Source organism: Aythya marila, assembly GCF_965140915.1.
Source record: "Aythya marila genome assembly, chromosome: 1".
Classification (NCBI taxonomy): domain Eukaryota; kingdom Metazoa; phylum Chordata; class Aves; order Anseriformes; family Anatidae; genus Aythya; species Aythya marila.
Genome location: NC_139042.1, coordinates 161,968,396 through 161,990,700, shown reverse-complemented (window position 1 = coordinate 161,990,700; position 22,305 = coordinate 161,968,396). Strand labels below are relative to the sequence as shown.

At 34.3% G+C, this 22,305-nt stretch overlaps 1 protein-coding gene across 6 annotated transcripts in view; it reads left to right on the top strand.

Annotated features, from left to right (window-relative positions):
* The window catches only part of ANKS1B (ankyrin repeat and sterile alpha motif domain containing 1B), a gene marked incomplete at its 5' end in the record, with an annotated part of 434,494 nt that overhangs the window by 133,947 nt on the left and 278,242 nt on the right, over positions 1-22,305 (top strand). For all 6 annotated transcript variants that reach the window (XM_082773376.1, XM_082773377.1, XM_082773375.1 and 3 more), the window contains one exon: positions 15,208-15,344. In XM_082773376.1, the coding sequence (XP_082629502.1) occupies positions 15,208-15,344 (137 nt within the window). The remainder of the gene's footprint in view (positions 1-15,207; positions 15,345-22,305) is intronic.

Here is a 22,305-nt window from a genome sequence, read left to right as displayed (position 1 = left end):
GGAAAGTGAAGCTATCAGTGTTATAAAAAGATGTGAAACAGTTGAACCAAAAAACAGATACCTTTTTTTTCTAATATAATAAAAATGATATTAGTCTTTCTGAAAATACTTTTAATGTTTGCTGTTTTTAACTGATTTCTAGTGAAATTTACTTTGACATGAAAATAGTAAATTATGAGACAATTTTTCAGCTGTACTTTTCAGTCAGTAATTTACTCATAGTGACATACCTTGCCCAACCTTAGTTATAAGACCTGTATAAAGTTTTTCTCTGCTCTTATTTGTCTTCCTTTAACCTTTTTCTGAGCCATATGGAGAGAATTTGGCTATAGCACAGAACTTCTCAATTTACTTAACAGATTAATTTATAAAGATTTAAGGATCACATTCAGAGCTCCAAGATGAAAATCATTGCCAGAACATAGTGTATTGGAAACCAGATCTACCTTCTCCTGACTGAGTTTCAGTTATGATACGCTTCGTATTTATCATTCCTACTGCCTAGGACTACACACTTACCAAAAGCATTTTCATCTAATGCATTAGCATATGTTTGCAATTAGAATTTTTAACTACACATGACATTTTATTAAAGGTTAAGGGAGTGCTGGCTGAAGAACAAACTATACAATAGCTCTTTGTATAGCTCTTTAAAATCCATTTTGTTATTTTTTCTTCAGTGCAAATAATATGTATTAAGTACCTTTTAAATATAAAAGAAAAGATTATGAAAATTAAGCCTGGAGAGTGTTTGCTGTTCTATAATATAAACTATAAAAGTATACATTTTTATTTTAAAGTATTTTCTGGCATTTTGTAATTAATTTTTCTCAAATTCATTTTTTGTTATTTGCAATATACAGCACCACAGAAATGCAATTTCAATTATTAATTTATTTTCTTGATCTTAAAATATCTTCAGTTACTATGAGGGATTTATTTCAAAGTTAGAACTTTTTAGCATGATACACCACTTAATTATGTTTGGACATAGGAACAATAGTGTGTACATCTCCTGTGTATTTTTTTCAAGATCCAAGAAGTTCTGTATTCGCTCATGAGAACAGAAAAAAGAAACAGATGCAGGTGTACACCTGAATAATGTTTCATTAATGTAGACTCTTCCTGTGACTTTCACAGCCTCACAAGCATCTTTTCTTAGAGCACTTTCTGGCAAGTACTAATTTGGTTCTATCTTTCAGGATTTTTCTATTCATGTAAAAAACAAAATAAAACTGAAACAATAATTTGTAGTTCATTTTCTCCAAGTAAAAATCCCCAAAATGTGGACAGCTCAGGAGTTCTGTTTTATCATACTAAAATTTTAATACTAATTTCCTTTTTTTTTTTTTTTTTTTTTTCTAATGGCACTATCAATTCTTGGAGTACCAACAGGATGCTTTATATTAGCTTTTTTAGTATTCTCTTTCTTAAATAAGCACAGTTCATCTGCATTTCTGATTCTATGTCAATTTATATTTTGTTAACAGGTATTATTTGACAAAACCAGAGTTTATGCAGGAAAGCAAAAATCAAGCATCAGCATCTCAAAAGAGATGAGAGAACTGAGAAAGCAGGAAGTAGAAGTATTCAGTACTCTCTGTTTTTTCATACTTTCTTGACTGATTCTTGTGCATTTAACCAGCAGCTTTAAGAATCCCAACAGACAGCATGAAAAGAAATGAAGTTTACATGGGCTTTTTGACCCTTCCACACCAAATAGTATTTATATGTTAAAGATGTGTAGAAATTATATATTATAAATATACATATATATATATATTTTTTTTTTTTTTCCACAAGGGTAGTTTGAAAAATAAGATTGAGTGTGATATACAGTGGATGCTTTCATGCACATAAATCTGGAACCATTGCTAACTTTTTCAAATTATCTCCGTTGCAAACATAGACCACATTACTAAATTTTAATAACCCAAATGTAATATTAACACAATTTATTATAAAGGGAATGTCAGATAAACTCTATTTACTTGTATTAAACAAACTTATATTTACATTCAAAAAACAGATTAATTAATAACTGTTTTTGCTGAAGCTATGCTAATTTGTGTTGCCTATACCACTTTCATTTATTATGAAAGTGATCCATATCAGCTATTCTATTTTCCTTATGTTGGACTGAAAGCCTATAACTACTAAGTGTATTTCATTAGCTTTCTTCTAGTCTTCTCAAATATTATTACTATTCTAAGTCCTATTAAGAACTAAGTCCAGCACCATTCGTTGAGATAACTTCCTGCCAGATCGTTATGAATTCTTGTCTATAAATTAGATAGATCCATTGACTAAAATTTTTTAGCATTAGTATCTCTCATTTATCATTCCCTTTGGATGAAAACATATTTTCATGTGAATTCCTGTTTGATATTTAGCAAAGATATTCCACATTTCTACTGTTTTTACAATACTTATTCTCCTGCCACATCCATAAAGTAACATGCAGCAAGTTGGTTTGTTCTATTGACCATTTTCCCCGCTCCTTTATGTCCTCACTGCAGCAGATTTTTTTTAATTTATTTATTTATTTATTTATTTATTTATTTATTTATTTATTTATTTATTTATTTATTTTTGTGGGAAAATAACTTTACAATCATAATTAAAGACTTCAGAATGCACAGGGGGCTGACATAAGCCACTTCAGTTCTTACATATTTCAGCTTTAATGTACTTTCCCTTACAACATTATCATACTTCTAAGAGGTTGTTAGTATATAATTAAGATAATTGCTCCCTATCATATTCTCCTCTAGATAACCTCTTTGATAACATCCTTAACAATAAAATGTTATTAAAAATACCATGTCATTTCTGAAATTAAAGCACATGGGAATGACTGATACCATGTGACCAGTTCATTGTCAAATTGCATGCCTGTCTCCACCTATCCAGTATTTTCCAGTAAGCATATTTATATTGTTAAAATAATTCCACTTTCCCGAGGACTAGCATGCATTTTCTCTACACATAGAAAGAAAAAGGATGCTGCTTGACATATGCTAAGCATTTTATCATGATTCATTACTTATTATTAATTGAAATACTGTTGAAAGAGAAGTTAGCTTTCATACATGTTTTGGACAATTTTTGCAAATGAGTGATGAAAGTATTTATCATCAAAATGTATATGTACTGACCAACACAGAGCTTCATCCATCCCAGTGTGACTATTATTTAGGATGGTGTCATTATACACTGGACTGCTTGGTATCAGACAAGAACATTTATTTCAAATCTAGACAATAATTCAAAGGAACATATTTATTTTGAGGTACTCTACATTTTAAAGCCCATATACAAATCTATTTATCAGTATTTGAATGTTTTATTTGTTAAATGGCTATTGGTTCCAGCATCCTTTGCAAGTAGTTTTGAGTAAGGAATGAAATATACATAGACTATATAAAACATGTTCCATTCTGATAAGTAATTTTACACTTCAAAATGCTCCTTGGATTGTTTTATAATTGAGCAGATATAAGTAACTGTCCCTCTTATAAGTGACATTGATTTAACAGAATAACATTGCTGTAAACTCCGTTAAATTGCTAACATTAGCAGTAATAGTACAACTATATTAATGGTTTAATTGGTTTACATTTTATGTGCATCTGGCATGTTCTAGAAAAATATCATCTTTTGTAATGGGTTTAGAACGATCTTCAGTAGGCATTTAGCTCATATTATATGCCTCCTAGTGCCCCTGTAGATTTTCTACAAACCTTTAATTTAATTTTCTATAAACCTTTTCAGATTGAATGTTGCTTAGTTTAGAACCTGAAGGGAAGCAGTTATCTTGTACTCCATACTTTTTATTAAGTTGTACTCAAGAGTTTGCATATTCTGTTTTGCATTAGGATGAAACTGAGTCCTAAAATCTGAGAGATCCAGTCCTTGAGAGTCCATGCTTCACTGGGCTTGTGTCCATAATGCTGTTCAAGTATTATTAAAAGAGCTAAATTTTTTCAGAAGCTGTAATGGGGAATTCAGTATAGATATGCCTTGAACTACGCAAAGAACTCTGTTGTCTTTTGTTATAGATGAATTTCTCTACAGTTTTGATTAATCAATGTTGATTAATAAGTTTTTATATGGTGAAAATAATTTGTCAAAATATTCCCAACTACCTCTACACAGCATTCGTATGTCAGTTTGGTGGCTCTGCTAACAGATGTTGAAGTCTCTGGTATGTGTTATGAATTTTTAAAGTAAACTAACTTTAGTACACTTGGAAAGCAGAAATCTTGGCATAGCTTGCTAAATGTTGTTAAAATCAAAATATTTGCAGAAATATTAAGCAATTACTAAAATAAACCATTTTTGTACATAATGAACAGATTTATTTGTTTTGTTCAGTGTCAGAGATGATTAAAAAATAGAAAAACATTGATTCCTACTGAAGGTAAAGTGTTAGATTCCGTAAAAAAAAAATAAAAGATTTTCCCTCCTGTTTTATTTTAAGCTAAATAAAAAACTCATTTACTTCCATTTTCTCTTCTTCAGTCTCTCTTTCTGCATCTGCTAGTCCTGATGGCAGTATGTAGCTTGCTGCCAAAAAGTTTCCCTCTACTGCTTTGCAGAGATTTCATTTTTACTCATTTATATCATTTTCATTTTTGTACAGGCCATCTCAAAAGCAAATTTGCAGTGTGCAAGAAATGTAGGATTTTGCTAAATATCAAAATACGATGGGAAAGAGTTTGCATTGCCAATCCCCATGCAGCATATTTTTACTAACAGCCAGTGACAGAATCATTTTCTACTTCAGACAGGATATCAAACCACTCTTCCTTTTTTCCCAGTATAACTTCAAACACTGCAGATTTGGAAGAATCCATAGGAAAGCATGTTTTCACCTTTGGTTGCTTATTGTTCTCAAAAAGCAGAAAAAAAAACTTTAGAAGGATCACTTCATATAGTTTTACTCCAGAACAAAGTGCATTATTTTTTCTATAATATTTTCTATTACTGTACGCAATATTATCTGTTCTGGATGAGTATAGTAAAACCAGCTGTTAGTTTCTGTTCTTTCTGCTGTAGCTCCAGCTGTTCAATCCATTCCATTTACTTTCAGATAATGATTCCCTCCCTGCTAGAAGATATTTAAATAATTTAGTACAATTAAAATCACTTTCCCACCAGTAATACTCGAATATTTGTAATAATTGAAGTTAATAATTAAGTTAATAATAAAGTAATAATTGAAGTTAAATTTATTTTCAAGAGCAATTCTATTATTTCAACATATCTTTCTGTCCTATGTTGTGAAGAAAAAACATCAAAACTTTCTGTGACTATTTTGTAAGTAAAGTTAAGCAAGAAATATTTTTTTCTGTTAAATTCTATAGGTTGTCTTTCAGACTTTGTATCATCCAAACTATTACAACTTTAACAAGGATTTGCTATGAATGGATTTCTTAAAAGTATTAAAGGCCTTGTGAAGCCCTTGCAAACACAAAGCAATATGTTTTTTTTAATTGCTTGTCCAACTCCTAGATATCAGCCTTAGAAACACAGTGTGCAATGAATTTGTGACTCATATTCACATGGAATAATAACATTTGAAATACAAAGTTTGTGGTGGTTATGAGTTCTGGCAATAAAACTGACAGGAATTCTGTGAATTCTGCCTTTTGTTGCTTACCCATTGTTCTGTAAGAACTGTATATGAGAAAAATCAGAGTGAGCATATTAAGTTTCAGCCAGGAGGAGCAGGTAACCCCAGTTTTACTGCTACTGAAAGTTTTGTGTGATCTTCATCATTCTTTTATATAGTTAAATGCAGCTATCCAAGATCCAAGGATCTATGCAAACTCCATAATGTGTGGTTTCTATAAGAAATGTAGCAGGTTGCACTATGAGAACATTAAATAGGAAGAATTTTAAGAACTCTGCAAAGCTAGAAGGTGCATGAATAATATAAAACGAAACTAAGAAGATAAAAACAGTGAAGAAAATAATTGCAAATTCTAAGACCAACTAAATTAAATATAAATATTGGTTTTTCAGTTGAAAGGTAGGCTTAATAATGCTATGCAATATATAAGTTCATTATAACATTTCACCTGAATTTCCTCCGATAGAAAGTAAATTATTATGTGAATATTAATAAAAGGGGAAGAAACTTAGCATTTTTCAGAAGAAAATGCTAAGTGTAAATAAAAATAAGTAAAAGTAATATATTACAAAATTATTTTGAGGTTCCATTATAAAAAAAATCTGATTAGGAAATTCAAAAATAGGATCAAGGTTTTGTTGTTGTTGTTGTTGTTTGTTTGTTTGTTTTTTGGTTACTGAAAACTTGAACTCTGTAGTGCTTTAGTGTCACAAATCAGCTGTTGGGTTGTATCATTCCAAAATTATCCATTGTATTTCTTTTTTCTTTCTCAAAACACGTGGATGTTATTGGGGCAACATAGCCCCAATAGGGACTAGATAGCTGATTTGCTTTGTTACAGATGTTTCCATACTGCTTTCAAAATTAATAGCAGAGATTTTTAAGATTCCCTGAATTCTGACTGTGTATCAGGTGTGCACACTACCTGCTAGACAACTTCCTTATGGTTAATCAGTATATCAGTATTTCTGGTTTGAAACTAAATACTTTAAATATATATTACATGCAAAAATGTAAGATTTCCAGAGTTAGAGTTGAGCCAAAGTGAGAGTGAGTGAGTTGCTTGAAAATTTATAAACCTTAGATAAGAACATCCGGATATTTAAATATTTATAAATAAAATTTCTAGCTCTTTGGCTTTTAAATGTTTGGTTTTATGACTTCAGTGTTTTATTAGAGAGCTTTACTAACTAATTGATACTTCAGAAGAAACGAAGCTTATGAAAATGCAGTTTTGTCCGTACATTGCATTTCCTTGTAATTAAAGATAGATGCATATTGGGAGGTTTATCTTCAGGACTGCTTAAATTATTTATTAACGGAACTTGTAGCTATCATTAGTATTATTTAAATGATTTGAAAGTACTTACTCTGATCACACATGCAGTTTATATTATGAGCCAATTTGAAAACATAGCTTAATTCACCTGTTGACTACAATATTTGCAAGCATAGAGTACTTTCTCTGCACAGCACAGTGTGGACGTTCTCTCTGGATTATAGAAGAAACCTTGTGAAATACGAAGTCATGTAAATGATAGCATTCAGGGTCATCTCACTTGTGAGATAGACTTAATAATAAGCATGAAGATCCCCAATATAGATCATTATTTGAGGGCGGGGGAATTGTTTTACAAGACTACTAAGCTTTCTAGTTTTTAGTGAATGACTGAAATGAACAAAAATAATTTTTTCACCCATACTTACACCTTGGGCATTTCACTGAACTTCCACAAACATGAAGACTACATGCTGAGACAACACAAATGTAGCCATCTGTGAAATATCTGCTGTAGACCATACAGTCATTTCACTACGAAACTTAAACCTGTGAAACCCAATAACAAAAAATATAACAGAAAATAAGTATATGGCAACTGTGTAGTATAGTAAGCTGCTGGTGTCTAACTGAGCATTCAAAAACAGAGGCAGTCTCAAAAGGTTACACAGGAAATGGTGGAAATCACCCATCATCTCTCATTAGTATTTAATGAGAGATGTTATTCCAGACAGTTGCCTGGTATTACAAGGGTTATGCAAGCTTGAAGCAGCTCCAAAGTCTATTTGTGCAGGTGGGTGATTAGGGGAAATGAAAAGTTGATAACAGTCATACCGAACTCTTGTGGATGATGCAGAAACAACTAAACAGACCCCCTGTTGTCACTGGAATGCACTTCACTGGTAATTAATTCCAAACGCTATCCTGAAATAGCTGCCACAACCAAGAATGGGCCAGTTATAGCTTCAAGTGCTTTCAGCAAGACAGTTGCAGATATATATTTACAATCCTACTCAGAACAATGGTTATTCAGGTTTAAGTGTTCAGGAAACAAAACAAATTCAAAAGAGCAAATTCAAACAGCTTAGTCCAGCTGTTCTCTGTATGCATCCAGTTTAGCTACCTACTGACTCCATTATTCAGTATTCCATCTGCTCTTTTGAAAATTCTCCTGTAATGTTCATTCCTTGAAATCCTGAAATACATGGTTGTCTTTATCCGTAGTTCCTAGTTTTGTGCCATGTTGAATAGTTATCTAGGAGAGATTTACTTTGGGGATTTAATCAAGTTAGAATAATTTTAAAGTTGAATCCTATACTATGGAAAATTGCCTAGTCCCTCAATTGGGGCTACTTTAGAATGTGCATGTCTTTGTTCTCCATTCTGACAAAATAGGAGATTTTCTATTTTTTTTTCCAGGTTTTCTCCTTGAACTGCAGCACTTAATTTTCTTTACGCAATTGCTGTGAATCTTTGCAATAGATCCAGAAGTTTCAGGAGACATAACACTTTTATCTCACATGCTGTCCAAGAAATCTTATATGTGGTAGCCCTGTATCAAATCAGGGGAATTCCTACTGTTTTGTGATCTACTCTGCTCAGTTTTGGGTCTTTCACTGTTATCTTCTACCTACTTATTGGTGTATGCTTCTGCCTTGTAAATTTACTACTGGTGAAACCAGTAGTAAATCCAAAATGACTAAGCTGAGCCTAAGTAGCACATGCTCCATAGAAAATTTTCAGATATATTGTTTTAGGACTTACACTGAAATCTGTCTATGGGTATGTTCTAAGGTAATGGGGTGATTCTCCTTGCTGTCTTTTAGAATGAATTAATTTTTAATGAACCCTCTGTAAGCCTCAGTGAGCTCACCATGCCCAAACTCTCTTTAATCCCAAAGAATCAGATTCATATGATTCTTCACATGGGCCTGGCACACTCTTACCCAGTTAGAGAAAGCTTAGCATTGGTAGGAAAGATTCCTTGAGGTACAATTTGGAAAAGTTTCTTAGTCTTACCCTCAGCATGATCCAATATTCCTGCTACAGCTTCCATATTTTTGATCATCTCTGGAAGGAGAAACTACTGGTGTATCTGTCACTCCAGTGTGTTTATAACTGACAAGTGTTCTTTCATTCCAGTTTATGAGGATTTAAAGGGTGATAAGGATTTAAAGGATGATAACTGCCATTTAGGTGAGATTCCTGTTACTGAAGTTAAAAAAAATTAGTTCTTATATCCATGATGAGACCTATGTCAACTGGTTCATTTCTCAGCCAGTCAATGAAATTAGCCTTTCTGGTGCCTCTGCGAGAAGACTTATGTAAATTCACCTACTGGTGACTGATCCTCCACAAATAGTACCATTTCCTGATATCTCCTTTTATAATCTTCCAAGATTTCTGTTGAGGCTATGACTGATTTCTGTCTGAGACAGATGATTTGTCTGATGACTTAATGTTCCTTTCAGAGCTTTATGCCTCTTTATAACACATTTGATGTTAAGAGGACATATAACATATAGAGACAAAGGCATTCCAACAGTTTTCTACTGTATTTTTTTTAAAGATAGATCCAAAATCATAGATATTACTGGATTAGATGAGTGCTTTTCTAACAGTTTTCTAATGGGCCAGAAAATTGCATCTGCTAGAACTGATCAAGCTTAGATCTGTCCTGACACCACAATAAAAAGTATTTTGATCCCATACAGCATCAAGCCATTTGGATCTTTATTCACATTTTTGCATTATCGTGGTGCTAGGATCCAAAATAGATGTGGGGTTTTGGCCCACTTTCACATACAGAACATTGCATGAAGTCATCTGCACTGCTGCACTCCCAGCCTGCTCACTGGCAGGACAGAGCAAGAAGCTGAAAAGTCTTGGCTTAGTGTAAGCACTGCTCTGCAACAATTAAAACAACACCATGCTATCAACATTATTCTCATTTTAATCCAAAACACAGAACCAAGTTTCCTCCAAGAAGGAAACTTAACTCTATCCTAGCTGAAACCAGGACAGCAAGTTCAGTTATTATTTGCTCATAATTTCAAGAAAAAATAAATGCTAAATAAATGCTAAATAAATGCTAAAAAAAAATATTATTTTTTTGAAAAAAATAATAAAATAAATAAATTTCTTTGGAAAGCAATTTAGTTACCAGCATATAAACACAGAAATTTAACTTTAGGCCCTAAATTTCTGTTCCAAAAATTAGTCTTATTAGATAGACATATATAACACATTACATCACTACATAATGTAGTTTTCATTTCATTCAGAAATACTTTTTGTACTGAAAGGCTGCATCACAAATGAATCACTGAGTAGTTGTAATGTCAGCTATGTCAGTAGACCAATGTTCCTTTCTGTAAAAGAACTGACTGATTCTTACATAATACCTGTTGTGTTAGACACCATGCTAGAGTATATTCATAGTTAAAAATATTTTTATGAACAAGGTTGAACTGGATAATAGATAAAACTGGATGCACAAAAAAGAACAAAAAAATCTTTGTTCACAATTGTATAGTAGACAGTGCAGTGGAAAATAGATTTTGTGAAGTGTTTTTGTCTTGCTGCTTCCTTCCTCTCTTTGCATCCTGATAAAAAGGTGCTGTAAAAAAATAAACATATCCCATACTAAATGACTTACAAACTTTTAATTTGTTAAATTTCAAATAACCAGTTATGTAAATTTGTTCTTGTTCAATGCTATTCAATTTCTTTTTAGCATTTTCTTGTAAGAATAGATAAATAACTGTTGGTGAAACACAGAATAACAGGAATAGACCAATAAAAAGCTGATCTGGATTTAGTGGAGTTGATTCAATATTCATGTTTTAGTATAACTAAAATCAATCCAACTGTCTGTTAATCAAAGAAAAAAATATCTGTAATTGAAATAATGCTAGTGTAGCTTGAGTCTAAGAAGATTTTTAAATAACAGTAAGAACAATATGACCTTTAACTTCCAAGCAGTGTTGTGATTTTTATTTACAGTCTTTTGATGTGTAAGGAAAAGGCTAGTGAGTATAGACAAATTGTTCCTCTTTTGTATGAAGGACTACATTATTGTGACCGTTGCTGTGAGTACTGTTTACTTCTTCTGTAAATACTTGAAAAATTGGGAGAAATAGCGAACAGAATTTTGAGATGTATTAAGATTTGAGATATGGAATCCTGTCTAATCCTGTGAGAAATTTAGGAATAACCATCTTTTTAGTAAATCCATCAGACGTTTAATGGTAAATGTGATCATGACAGTATGGTAATGCTTTTTGTCCTTTAAAACCTTGTATGCTGAACCAATCAATATACAAACCAACCAACCAAATTAGTAAGATTTGCCAGAATATAAAACAGCATAGCTATTTTTGTAGTCCACATTATATGAGTCCAGTTAATTCAAAACCTGAGTTTATCTAAACTCTTTAGAAATTATTTTGGTTATTCTGAAATATATATCTATATCTCTCTCTCTATATATATAGATATATATAATTTCGTTACTCTACTTTTTTTTTCTTTGCCTTCAGTAACCATTTTTCAACATCAGAATGACTCCAGTAACATAATCTCTGTGACAGTCTGTCGTGTATGATGGAGGCAGGAAGGAATATCGTTAGAGCATACTGCACTTCAGTAATTTTAACTGCCAGATGATCCCTGGAGCCTGTTGTTGTCTGACTTGTACAGAAACATCTCTTAGCTTATTGTAACTTGAGCCTGAAACTAGAAGAGAATGACAGCCATAAATACTTCCTTTTTGGCCCTGTACATAGCACCTGTCAGAAACTCGGTACTCTAGCTAATCTTTCATAGGAAAATTCAGTAGGTAAGATCTTTTTGAGATAATAGAATGCAATAAAACTTCCAGTGATATTATTACAGTTACCTGAAGGAAGAAAAAAAAAATAGTTTTGTTACCAGCAGAAGACAAAAGAAAATAAAAACATGATTATTATAGCATGTAATTACAGAAGAGAATGTATTTCAATTTATTCTTAATGAAACAGCAAGTACTGTATATATAACCAGAGAAGTCCTCCAAATTGGTTGCAGTAGCTAATTTGATGGTGATATTCTCTGATAGAGCAGACCCAGGTAGTAAATCATTATTGGTTGCCTAATGGGAAGATCCTACTGTGAAAATAAACAGCTGTCCACAATAAAGAAATTGTTTACAAGAAACCATTACATGTCAGATGCTTTATTCCCTTGAGAAAGGACTAAAGGCATGAAATATTGAGCAGTTGGATTTTTTTTTTCTGGGATGTTTATTTCAAATAGAAATATTGTTTTTATTTTATTTATTTTTATTTTTGTAAAGCTTTATGTTTAGATTCTAAAAGCCAGATGCTTTGTTGTATTACCACTTCATTTTCCTTGGAAGGAAAGACTGTCACTACTATTTTTTGAGATTTCTGCATATTGTGTGTGTTCCTGAATTGGTTACAGTTTACGTATACACTGTAGCTCAAAAAGTTTTTTCTCATCTCTGTCTAGAAGGCATATAATAGCTCTGCCTCCATGCATGAATATCTTCTAATAAATCTTCATTCCAAGAATACCACTTCCAGCTAGTTCTATGTTAGGACTGTATTTAGGGGCAAAACCTAGTAGTGACCTGTCATTGAATAGGGTCAACAAGAAGCTCTAGATCCCCGCGGAAAAAAAAAATAATAATAAAAATTAAAATCTTATTTATACAACTTGACCTCTGTTACCTCTGCAGCATAGTTAATAAGTGAGTAAACATAGCTGAGGTGACTGTAGTCAAGAGCTTAAAACAGAATGAAGAAGCAGGCAGAAAACTGTGTTCCTTACCACCAGCATCAATCTGTCATTCTAACTGTCTGGCCTTTGAGAGAGACATCCTCGAGATACTTCCCCATCTGCAAGACTTCCTGATTTCACTTTAAAGGCTTTCATGTGCTAAATAGCTAAAGGGCAGCTGTGCTTAAGCACAGCCACATAGGCTTTACAGTGGAAGAACAGTAACTGAAACCAATGGACTGCTAAAGTACCAGGGAGGTTTTGTTCCTTATAGGTTTAGATATTTGATCGAGACAATCCTTCTGTTTATTTTTCACACAAGTAAGTAAATAAGTAACTACACTAAGTACACTTCGATAGACTCACATGGAACATTTATCCCTCCAGAAGTTATTTCTTAGCTTCCTATGTGGCTCTTGTGTTACTGTGTGTCTTGGCAGCAGTATAATCTGTTGTTTGGGATCTCCATACACAGTGCAGGGTTTTCTCAAAGTAAGTTTCTGATTCCCCAGTTGGGGAGGTTAATTTATCATTATATTTTATGTTTTTTTTTTGTTGTTGTTGTTGTTGTTGTTGTTGTTGTTGTTGTTGTTGTTTTTTTCCATAGAGTGAAACAGGATAATATTTCATATTCTGGAGCACAAAAGAATGAGACTTTCAGCTCAATTTAAATGCTCCTAACATTCCTATTTAACTTTCATCTTCACTATAGGATTTCCAAACAGTATGGAAAGGCCTTGGTGGGGTGTTTTCCTGTCAAGTCCTCACCAAAAATTATTTAGTACATCGTGCTGGAGTTGGCTTTGTTTATTTGTCTATTTGGAATTTGATTTTTTCTTTGGAGTGGATTTGCCCACAAAATGAAAGGATAGACTGGTAATCCACCTCAATTACAAATAAATAGGCTTTCATCTGTGAACCCTGCAGGCTGTCAGACATGAGGTTTGAATGTAATCATCATCTTATTGCAGAGCTGTAGGCAATACAGCACATTGAGGAACATGGCCCACATGTCTTTGTGACCCAGAAAGAAAGGTACTCTATAAATTTACAGACTCATAATGACCACCATGACCGTGCCCAGGCAATGGAATTTTTCCAGAACCTGAACTAAACTATTTCTTTAATAATACAGTTCTAACGGCTTGAAGTAATGTGGAGCTTTTGGCCTCCTGCTGAGTTCTTCTGGTGCTTGGTTACCAATACAGCTGGGAAGTTGTGCCTTAATTCTCAGTCCTCTCTATCATCTGACCTGATTTTCACCAATTTTACTTTACATTGTTCCAACTGCATTAAGAACGTTGAAAGTTAAAAATGATATTCTAAGTCCCTTTAATGGCTCTTTACTGTGCTATAAAGTGATAATAGTATCACAAAACATTTCTGAACAGCTGTTTCCCAAGTACCTGGACATATGTGGACATACATTTCTATGCCAGCTGTAGGTTATCTAGATACGATACTGCTAGAAAGACGGCTACTGTAGTGCAAAGCTCTATGAAGGATGAAGATTTCATATGAGAAGCTTTCTGTGTAACTAATCATCAATGATCAGTTATGTTGCTTATGGTGTTCAGGAAAATTGTGAATGACAGCTACTAGCATGCTCTAAGTCAAGTATGTGTTTTAACTTGTTGATTTGGGTCTTATGTTTTAGGATTTACCAGGATGACAGATGAGTTATATTAAAAAGCCCCCTTTTAAGTCACTGCTGTTATAGTGATAACAGTTGGATTCACAATTACTAATTCAATGCAACAAATGTATTTTTTTTTTTTTTTGTGCTTCATTTTACTTAAGCATTAAAGAGAGTGCTATATCCTGACTTAACATAGAATGAATCACAGAATCATAGAATGGCTCGGGTTGGAAGGGACCTTAAAGCCCATGTAGTTCCACCCCACTGCCATGGGCAGGCATGCCACCCACTAGATCAGGTTGCCCAAAACCCCATCCAGCCTGACCTTCTGCATCTACATCTGCAGAAATGGGGCATCCACAACCTCTCTGGGCAACCTGTTCCAGTGCCTCCCCATCCTCTGAGTGAAAAATTTTCTCCAAAATGTACGCTATAAATGTATGTATCCTCCTAAACGTACCCATTAAATGTATGTATCCTCCCAAATGTATGCATGTCTTCTCAGAAAGAGCAATTGGAACAGGTTGCTGAGGGAGGTGATGGCATCACCATCCCTGAGGGTGTTTAAGGAAAGGTTGGATGTGGTGCTTAGGAACATGGTTTAATGAGTGATGTTGATGATAGGGGGATGCTTGGACCAGATGGTCTTGGGGTTCTTTTCCAACCTTAATGATTCTATGATTAAAAAAAAAACAAAACAAAACAAAAACGTAGATATACAATCCATTCCTTACCAAATACATTTAAAATTCAATAGTTTTTTTGAAGTTGAAATTGTGTTCCAAGTAATGCTTTGTTTTCAAAATAATTTTTGATATTAAAATGTATAAAGTATTTGTAAGTTCACATGAATGCTATTTTTATTCACAGATAATGCACCTCAGGTAGCAATTACCGCACCAGGATCTGGTAACCATAGAAACAGCTCTACAGGCCCAACACCTGACTGCTCTCCTCCGTCACCAGACACTGCACTTAAGAACATAGTAAAAGTTATACGTCCTCAGGTAGGTGATCACCAAAAGCATCCTCTTCTTAGTTGTACTTTTCATGTTAAAAGCAGGATCTGATGCATGTATTCTAGGAGGATGTTGTTGCTAAACACATTTATGGATCAAAGATAGATAAACAGAATCTAAAATATTTTCTGTGCTTAGGAAGCAGTCTTGATGACAGGAGAACATAGAATATTTTATGAATGAGTATAAAAAGGCACAGAGAAATCAGTACATTTTTATTACAGCATTAAGAATGAATGAAATCCTTATGCAACTTTTTGTATTTTTATATACTATTGGTTTTCTTCCAAGTTTATTTATTTATTTATTTATTCAGCATTAGTGGTGTATTACCTTTACATGTTTTCTTCCCTTTTTCTGTACCTCTATTTGCATAGTCCCCTAATATTTTATACCTTCATGAGGTTACATACATTCTTTTATAGGAAGCATGAAAGTTGAGAAACAATATTAACTATATACATATTCATGTATTGGTAAAGAACATGCATTAGCACATTAAAACCTATGTGTCCTCTTGTAGTTCTTCATGGATTACAACAATTTATGAACAAGTCAGTAGTACACACTTGCATTTGAAGCAGAAGGGTAGAAAAATTTCTTATAGCTCTTGGTCCCTAGTGAGATCATGCTGTAAAAAAAAATCTTCCTAGTGCACTATGATAGCAATTTCTTTCACGCTAAAGGAAAAAAAAAAAAAAAAAGCTATTTGTCTTAATTTGGAAGTTTTAACATATTTCTTGATATCCTTGGCCTCATCTCTGAGATGTTTTTAAAATGGATAAAACTTAGAACTTGATTCAGCGGTGTAGCAGTAATCAGGCTAGAAGAGTCTATTTTAGAATCACAAGATTGTATAATAATATAGGTCAGAAAAGATCTTGGGGTTACCTAGCACCCTAATTAAATAGGTCTGACAAAGTAAGCTGTCACAACTAGACACTGAATTGGCGAATTGTGAAACTTCATTGGCATGAATCTTTAACCAGAATAACTTCTATTCCTCTCCTACCCATTACTGGGTTCAAATATAACCATCTGTTCTTCATTGCTGATCTGACCTCTGCCACTGGGCCCCTCTGATGCTAGTAGATCCAGGCTTTGCATCGTTAGTATGGTGCATTAATGTGGCACATTGCTGGCACTTGTGTGAGCTAATCTGAGAAGTAAGATGATGGATATATGGTATTTTGATAAGAATTATATAAGGCAGATTGTTTGCGTGCTACATAAGTGAACATGTTACTGTGATGGAAGTGGGCCTTCCTTTCAGTATTCATTGAAGCACACAATTCAGAAGGTCTTAGAAAATTAAAGTTAATTGCTAGGTGCACCTACCATTCCTCTCTGAGGAGCTATTAACATCCTATGGCTGAAACTGTCAATGCACAATAAGTCTAGCCACTGACTGGTGCAGAGCATCCCTCTGTGACACTGCGGTAGTTTGGGTTCCCCCTCCTTGTTTAAATCTAGATTGCAGGGGGTCTAAAATAACGGCTTCTTCTTTTCTCTGTTTATAGTTCTTTCTAGTTTTGCTTGTTCCTGTAGTCTGTCTGTACCTCCCACCATACATCAGTATAGTACTAAAATGCCTCCTTTCCTCTAAACTGTTTTTTTATAGTAGGTGGCAAGCAAACAGAAAGGTATTGGAATATTGTTGGAACAAGCTGTTGTGTGATAGCTTATTGAAAATAGCATTTAAAAAGCTGTTTTCATCATGATACTGCCAACAGATGGACCCAGAACACTGAATGGTGATGTTCGGCTGCTAGTTAACTCTGAATGGATTCAGCAGATTCTGGGGAGCTATTTTCAAATTTAAATCATACCATTTACTGACTCCCAGTATTCTCATCATTCTGCAGAACAAAAGCTAGCTGTGCAGTGTATATGATCAGAACTTCACATTCGATAATCTCTGTCTTTTGTGGGCCTACTATTTGTGCTGACAACAGTAGAAAGACACATGTAGGCAGGTACTCAATGTACATTGTAAATCTATACACTAATATACAGAGAAGCTGAATGCACTACAGCATTCATATCCCATTATGTTTCTCATTTCTCTGTGTGTTTTATGGACATGCTTTCAGTACTCCTTTACTTTTTCTTTCTTTCTCTCTCTTTTTTTTTTTTTTTTTTAAACCTATTTATTAATCTCCTCCCCCAAAATATCAACCCAAGAATTTAGACAAAGAAGTTGTAGATTTGCAATGTGATGTTTGTAAACCATTAGTGCTAATTCTGCCAGAGTATTTCATTCCTTTATTCCATGCCTTTTGCATTAATTTACATTGCAAGCTCTTTGAAGGTTAATACAATGGGTTTCTATTCTTGACTGACCTCTCATCACTCATGTAAAATTAATGAACAGCGATACACAATGCATACAAAATAATTTTCTGTTGTCTGCCAGGGCTTCTGTGCACATTAACAAAATAAGCAGACTTTAAATAGTTGCATAACAAGGATCACATACATTTCCAAAACAGCTTTCACTCTTTTCCCCTTCTCATACATCTTGTGCATCCAGCACAGGAAAGTGCCAGTGAGATGTCCAATGAAAGGCAGAATTGGGAACTAGCAGCAACTAGCTTTGCATTGGGCAGGTTTTGGTAGCTTCGATGAAATTGCCAGCGGAATCTGGTGTTTCAACATATATTGTTATTTTCACTTATAGCATCACATTATTTTCCTGGAGGGTTGTGTGTATATTACCCCCAGTAACAATGAACACCACGTTAACCACTCTCTGTGATATGTATAAGCAGCAGCAGAAGGGACCAAAGATTCCTGCCTCCCAGCAGGCTGGTGAGGACAGGTGGTGGCAGAGAGTAGAAAAGAGAAACCTGGCAAGCTGGGCTTGGAGGCACCTAAGACTGTGTGCCAGGTCACATGGTGGCAGTGTATATACATGCTTCAGCACATGAGGGATTTTGAATATATTCCTATGTATGTGAAGTTCAGCACAACACAGTGGCCTCTCTGCTCTCCTCTTCTAGAAATTCACAGACCAAACACAGCTGGCTGGGGGCCCACATCTGCTATGTGGGGTCCCTGAGAAAGGAGGGAGGCTGTGATGCTGCACTGCCAGCCCATGGGGTGAAAGTACCATATGTAGGAAGTATGAGACAGGAACAATCTTGTACATAAAGAGTGAATCCTGAGAGGTCTGGATCATGGAAAGTTAAGGGATTTCTCAGACTACACAGAAAATTCAATTTTTCCTTCCAGTTTTCCCATAACCTGGCCTTCAATTCACCCCTTGTACTAAAAACATATCCTCATAAAACCTGGCTGGAAATTTCTCTTTTCTTCTCATCTTTCACTACATTTTTGGCAATTAATCCTTTCTTCAATTAGTTATGATGGAGTTTGAGCTGAGAAGCCTTCAATTTTTTGTGACCCTCCCACTGCTCTCTAAAATCTATCTAAAACTCTCTTTGGGTATGTTTCAACTATTCAGTTCAGTGTGCTATTACTAAAGCTGTAGCCCAGTTTCACTGAACTGGTGTTTCTCCCTGGCACAGTGCAGCACCCTGGAGAGAGATTAACTCATATCTCAGAAGCAGCATTAAGTTCAGTGCCACAGTGCCACCCACCTCTGCTGCTCCAGTCCTAAACCTTGCTCATTTAACAGTAAATCGGGATCTGTGTGCTATGTTGTCTGTCCACCTCAGCTATGGCCACTACCTGTGATCTAGCATTTTGCAAACGTGCTTTTTGTTTTCAGAGTTTCACAGGGTCTGTAAACTTCTGCCACATAGTGCATAGGTCAAAAAAACTCTGAAAGAGGTTTTGTTGAAAATTTATATGCATGCAGATAAGTATATGCAGCTAAGAAACAGAATTTAGTATAGTGTTTTGAATTACTTGATACCTTTTTTCCAGATTGTCCAGATAAATCTTGGTAAGTTTTAACTCATGAATTGCTGTTTAATGAAGACTTAGAGAAAGGAATACAGTTGCAAATTAAAGACTCATGCCTCTGTGAGATATACTAACAGGACATGGGAGAAAAAAATAATAGATGTGGTTGGAGACCAAGCAGGTTAATGCACTAAATAGAGTCCTCTGAAATTTTAGGCTCTCCTGATTTTTAATGTAAATACATTAGCACGTATAGTAAAATATAACATCAGAACTGGAATTTTAGAAAGTGATAGTAAAATTGAGTGTTCTGACATAATTCCTATAGCTTTCTATCTGGAAGCCTGAACAAAGCTGGGTTGCATATGAACCTTCATATATTCTTAGTATTAATCATAGAAATAAGACTGTCCTTATTTTTACTTATTTATATCTATTATTTATTTGTATCTATTACTTATGTCAGCTCCATTTGAATAAATAAGCTATATACATAGAGCTCCTTTTTTACTAACAGACTTTCTTTTGCCAGAGCTGTGCACTTGGGAGTCATTGTCTAGTTGTCATAAAATTTAATTCTAACTTCTCACCTTTTAAATCCTAAATTTATTAAATGTGATCCAGCATTTGCATATTCTCTTGTAAATATAAGGTATGCTTCAAATGGCTAACTATAGGTGCAGCTTTTAATGTTGAAATGTGGATTATATAGAAGTGACCTGTATTTTATCCATCATAAATTACTGCTGTCCCCATTTTATGTGAGGCAAACTTCCTACAAGTGTTGTTCCAATAATGTAAAGAGGGCTTCTGATGGAATGACAAAAGAACAGAGATTTTACTCATCTCATCCTTGCCTTTTTTATTTGAAGATCTGCAACAATTTATGTATTTACTTTTTTTTTTTTGGGGGGGGGGGGGAGGGAATTGGATGTGCTGCCACTATTCATTCATTCATTCATTCATTCATTCATTTATTTATTTACTTAGCTCTTTAAACAAAGTTACAATTCCATCTATGGTTCATTGTCCCTCTGGCTAAGATGTCTAAGAGTATAATAGAAGATAATAATGTAAATGTTAGAGAATAAATTGCCTCATTTCTGAAAGCAATAATTGAAACCTGCAGGACATCTGCAGTCTCTGATAGACCTATCCTACCTGTTTGGGCTATGAGGTGTGCCTTGTCTAGAGTACAACTATTTTGTGCATATATAAGTAAGCATGGTATACTTATTTAAGTGTAGTACATGGCATAAGGAAAGATAGGGACCGTGACATTCCACCCCCAGTGGCCTGGGCATGAATTGAAAGATTCACAGGACATGTACTCCAGAGCCTCTCCAGTTGACCTAAAAATTGGCAGTCACTTATATTTAAGGAAATTAAGTCTCATCCTTTTTGCAGGTAGGCAGAGGAAGTCCTTTGAACTACTACTACTACTACTAATAAATTATACATATATATAATTTCAGCTAGCTCTTTAAAACCACTGTTCCAGAAAATCACTTTTCCCTATGGTGAAATAACCCTGTTTCCTCTCCCATGACACTGGCCAACTGCAGTACCCCCAGTTCTTCCCAAACCACTGACCACTATTGTAGTGTTTCAAGTTCTGCTTCCAATGTTCTACTTCGCCCCATTTCTCCTGTACTTCTGACACCTTCCTATATCACCTATCCATTTCTCTGACCATCTGAGCATGTTGCTGCTCTGAATACATGCACATACATGTGGCAGCTCTAATTGCTTTTGCTGATGGCAATTTCAAGGCACAATTTATTTATTTTTTTTTAGTGGAATTTTATAAGTGTGCACACCAAAGATTGGGCAGATCAAGAACGGAGTATGTTATTCATTATGAAGATAATATTAACAAAGTGGGAATATTTCATTATTATATTTGAAAAAGAATGTTTGAATGTTCATTACCTTGTAGAACCTTTTAACTTTCTGCTTTGCAACCCTTGTCACAGTTAGCTTGCAAGGTTAGAAAATATCAGTGAAATCCCCACTGAAGGCTATTGCACCTGTGTACCAAATGAATGAGAATTCTATTATGCATTTACTAAACATGTTTTGCAATACAAAAAGTTTGCTTTCTTAAATTTGATCACAAAAAGAGGGTTGGGAACACTGTTACACAATAAGTTCTCACCACACACCTTCTGAATGAGATCACAGGACAGATGGGGGAACTTCTTTTCTCCTACGAGCTGCTTTCTGTGCTCAGCCTAAGCTACCATGCACTCAGCCAGCCAGGGAATAACCACAAAAATCTCCTTGGAGAAGTACTGCTCGTGATATAGAATGTTTCCAGTTCAGTTCACACTCCATGTTTTTGTGTGTTTGGTGCTGGAATTCATACACCCATATGCACTGTCCATGCTTAGCAGAAAAGAGAAAGATGACTTTAAAATATTTTATTGAGAGTTACGATTTTGTGGGGGATAAGCCCCATATGTCAAAGCTAAAAGCCACCTCTGTGTACATGATATTATGAAGTTTGGACTATCTTTGAAAGGTGATGAGCATTCCCACAACCCACTAAAACCTGAATGTATTCTATTGTCCACAGATGGACAGATTCATACTTCATATCTCTGTCTGGTCTGGAAATTTTTCCTGCAATATATAGTGTTCTCAAGGTTATATAGCTCCATTAAGGCTGCAAGCACTTAAAGGTAGTTGACAGCAGTCAAAAAGGTTAATTCTAGGTATGTAGATTTTTCAGAAAATTATCTCTAAATATGCTTTTGTTTATAAACCTTTAAAGTGTCTATGCAAATCCACTGCAAACAATTTGATATCTTCTCATTCTAATGATGTTGAAATGAATAAACAAAGAAGCAAATAGATAAATAAAGCTCCTAAGCAGCCCTAAAAAAGAAAACAAAGACGGAAAAGATATACTGTCAGTGCCATTAAGATGTGATTAGTAATTCATATATGCATTACTGAAAATAGGACAGGCATGATAAAATTCTGTTATTTCAGAATACTGAGTACCAGATATAAAAGAGGATATGGTTAGAGTTGCCTTACAGAATGGATTTTTTATTTTTATATTTTAATTTTT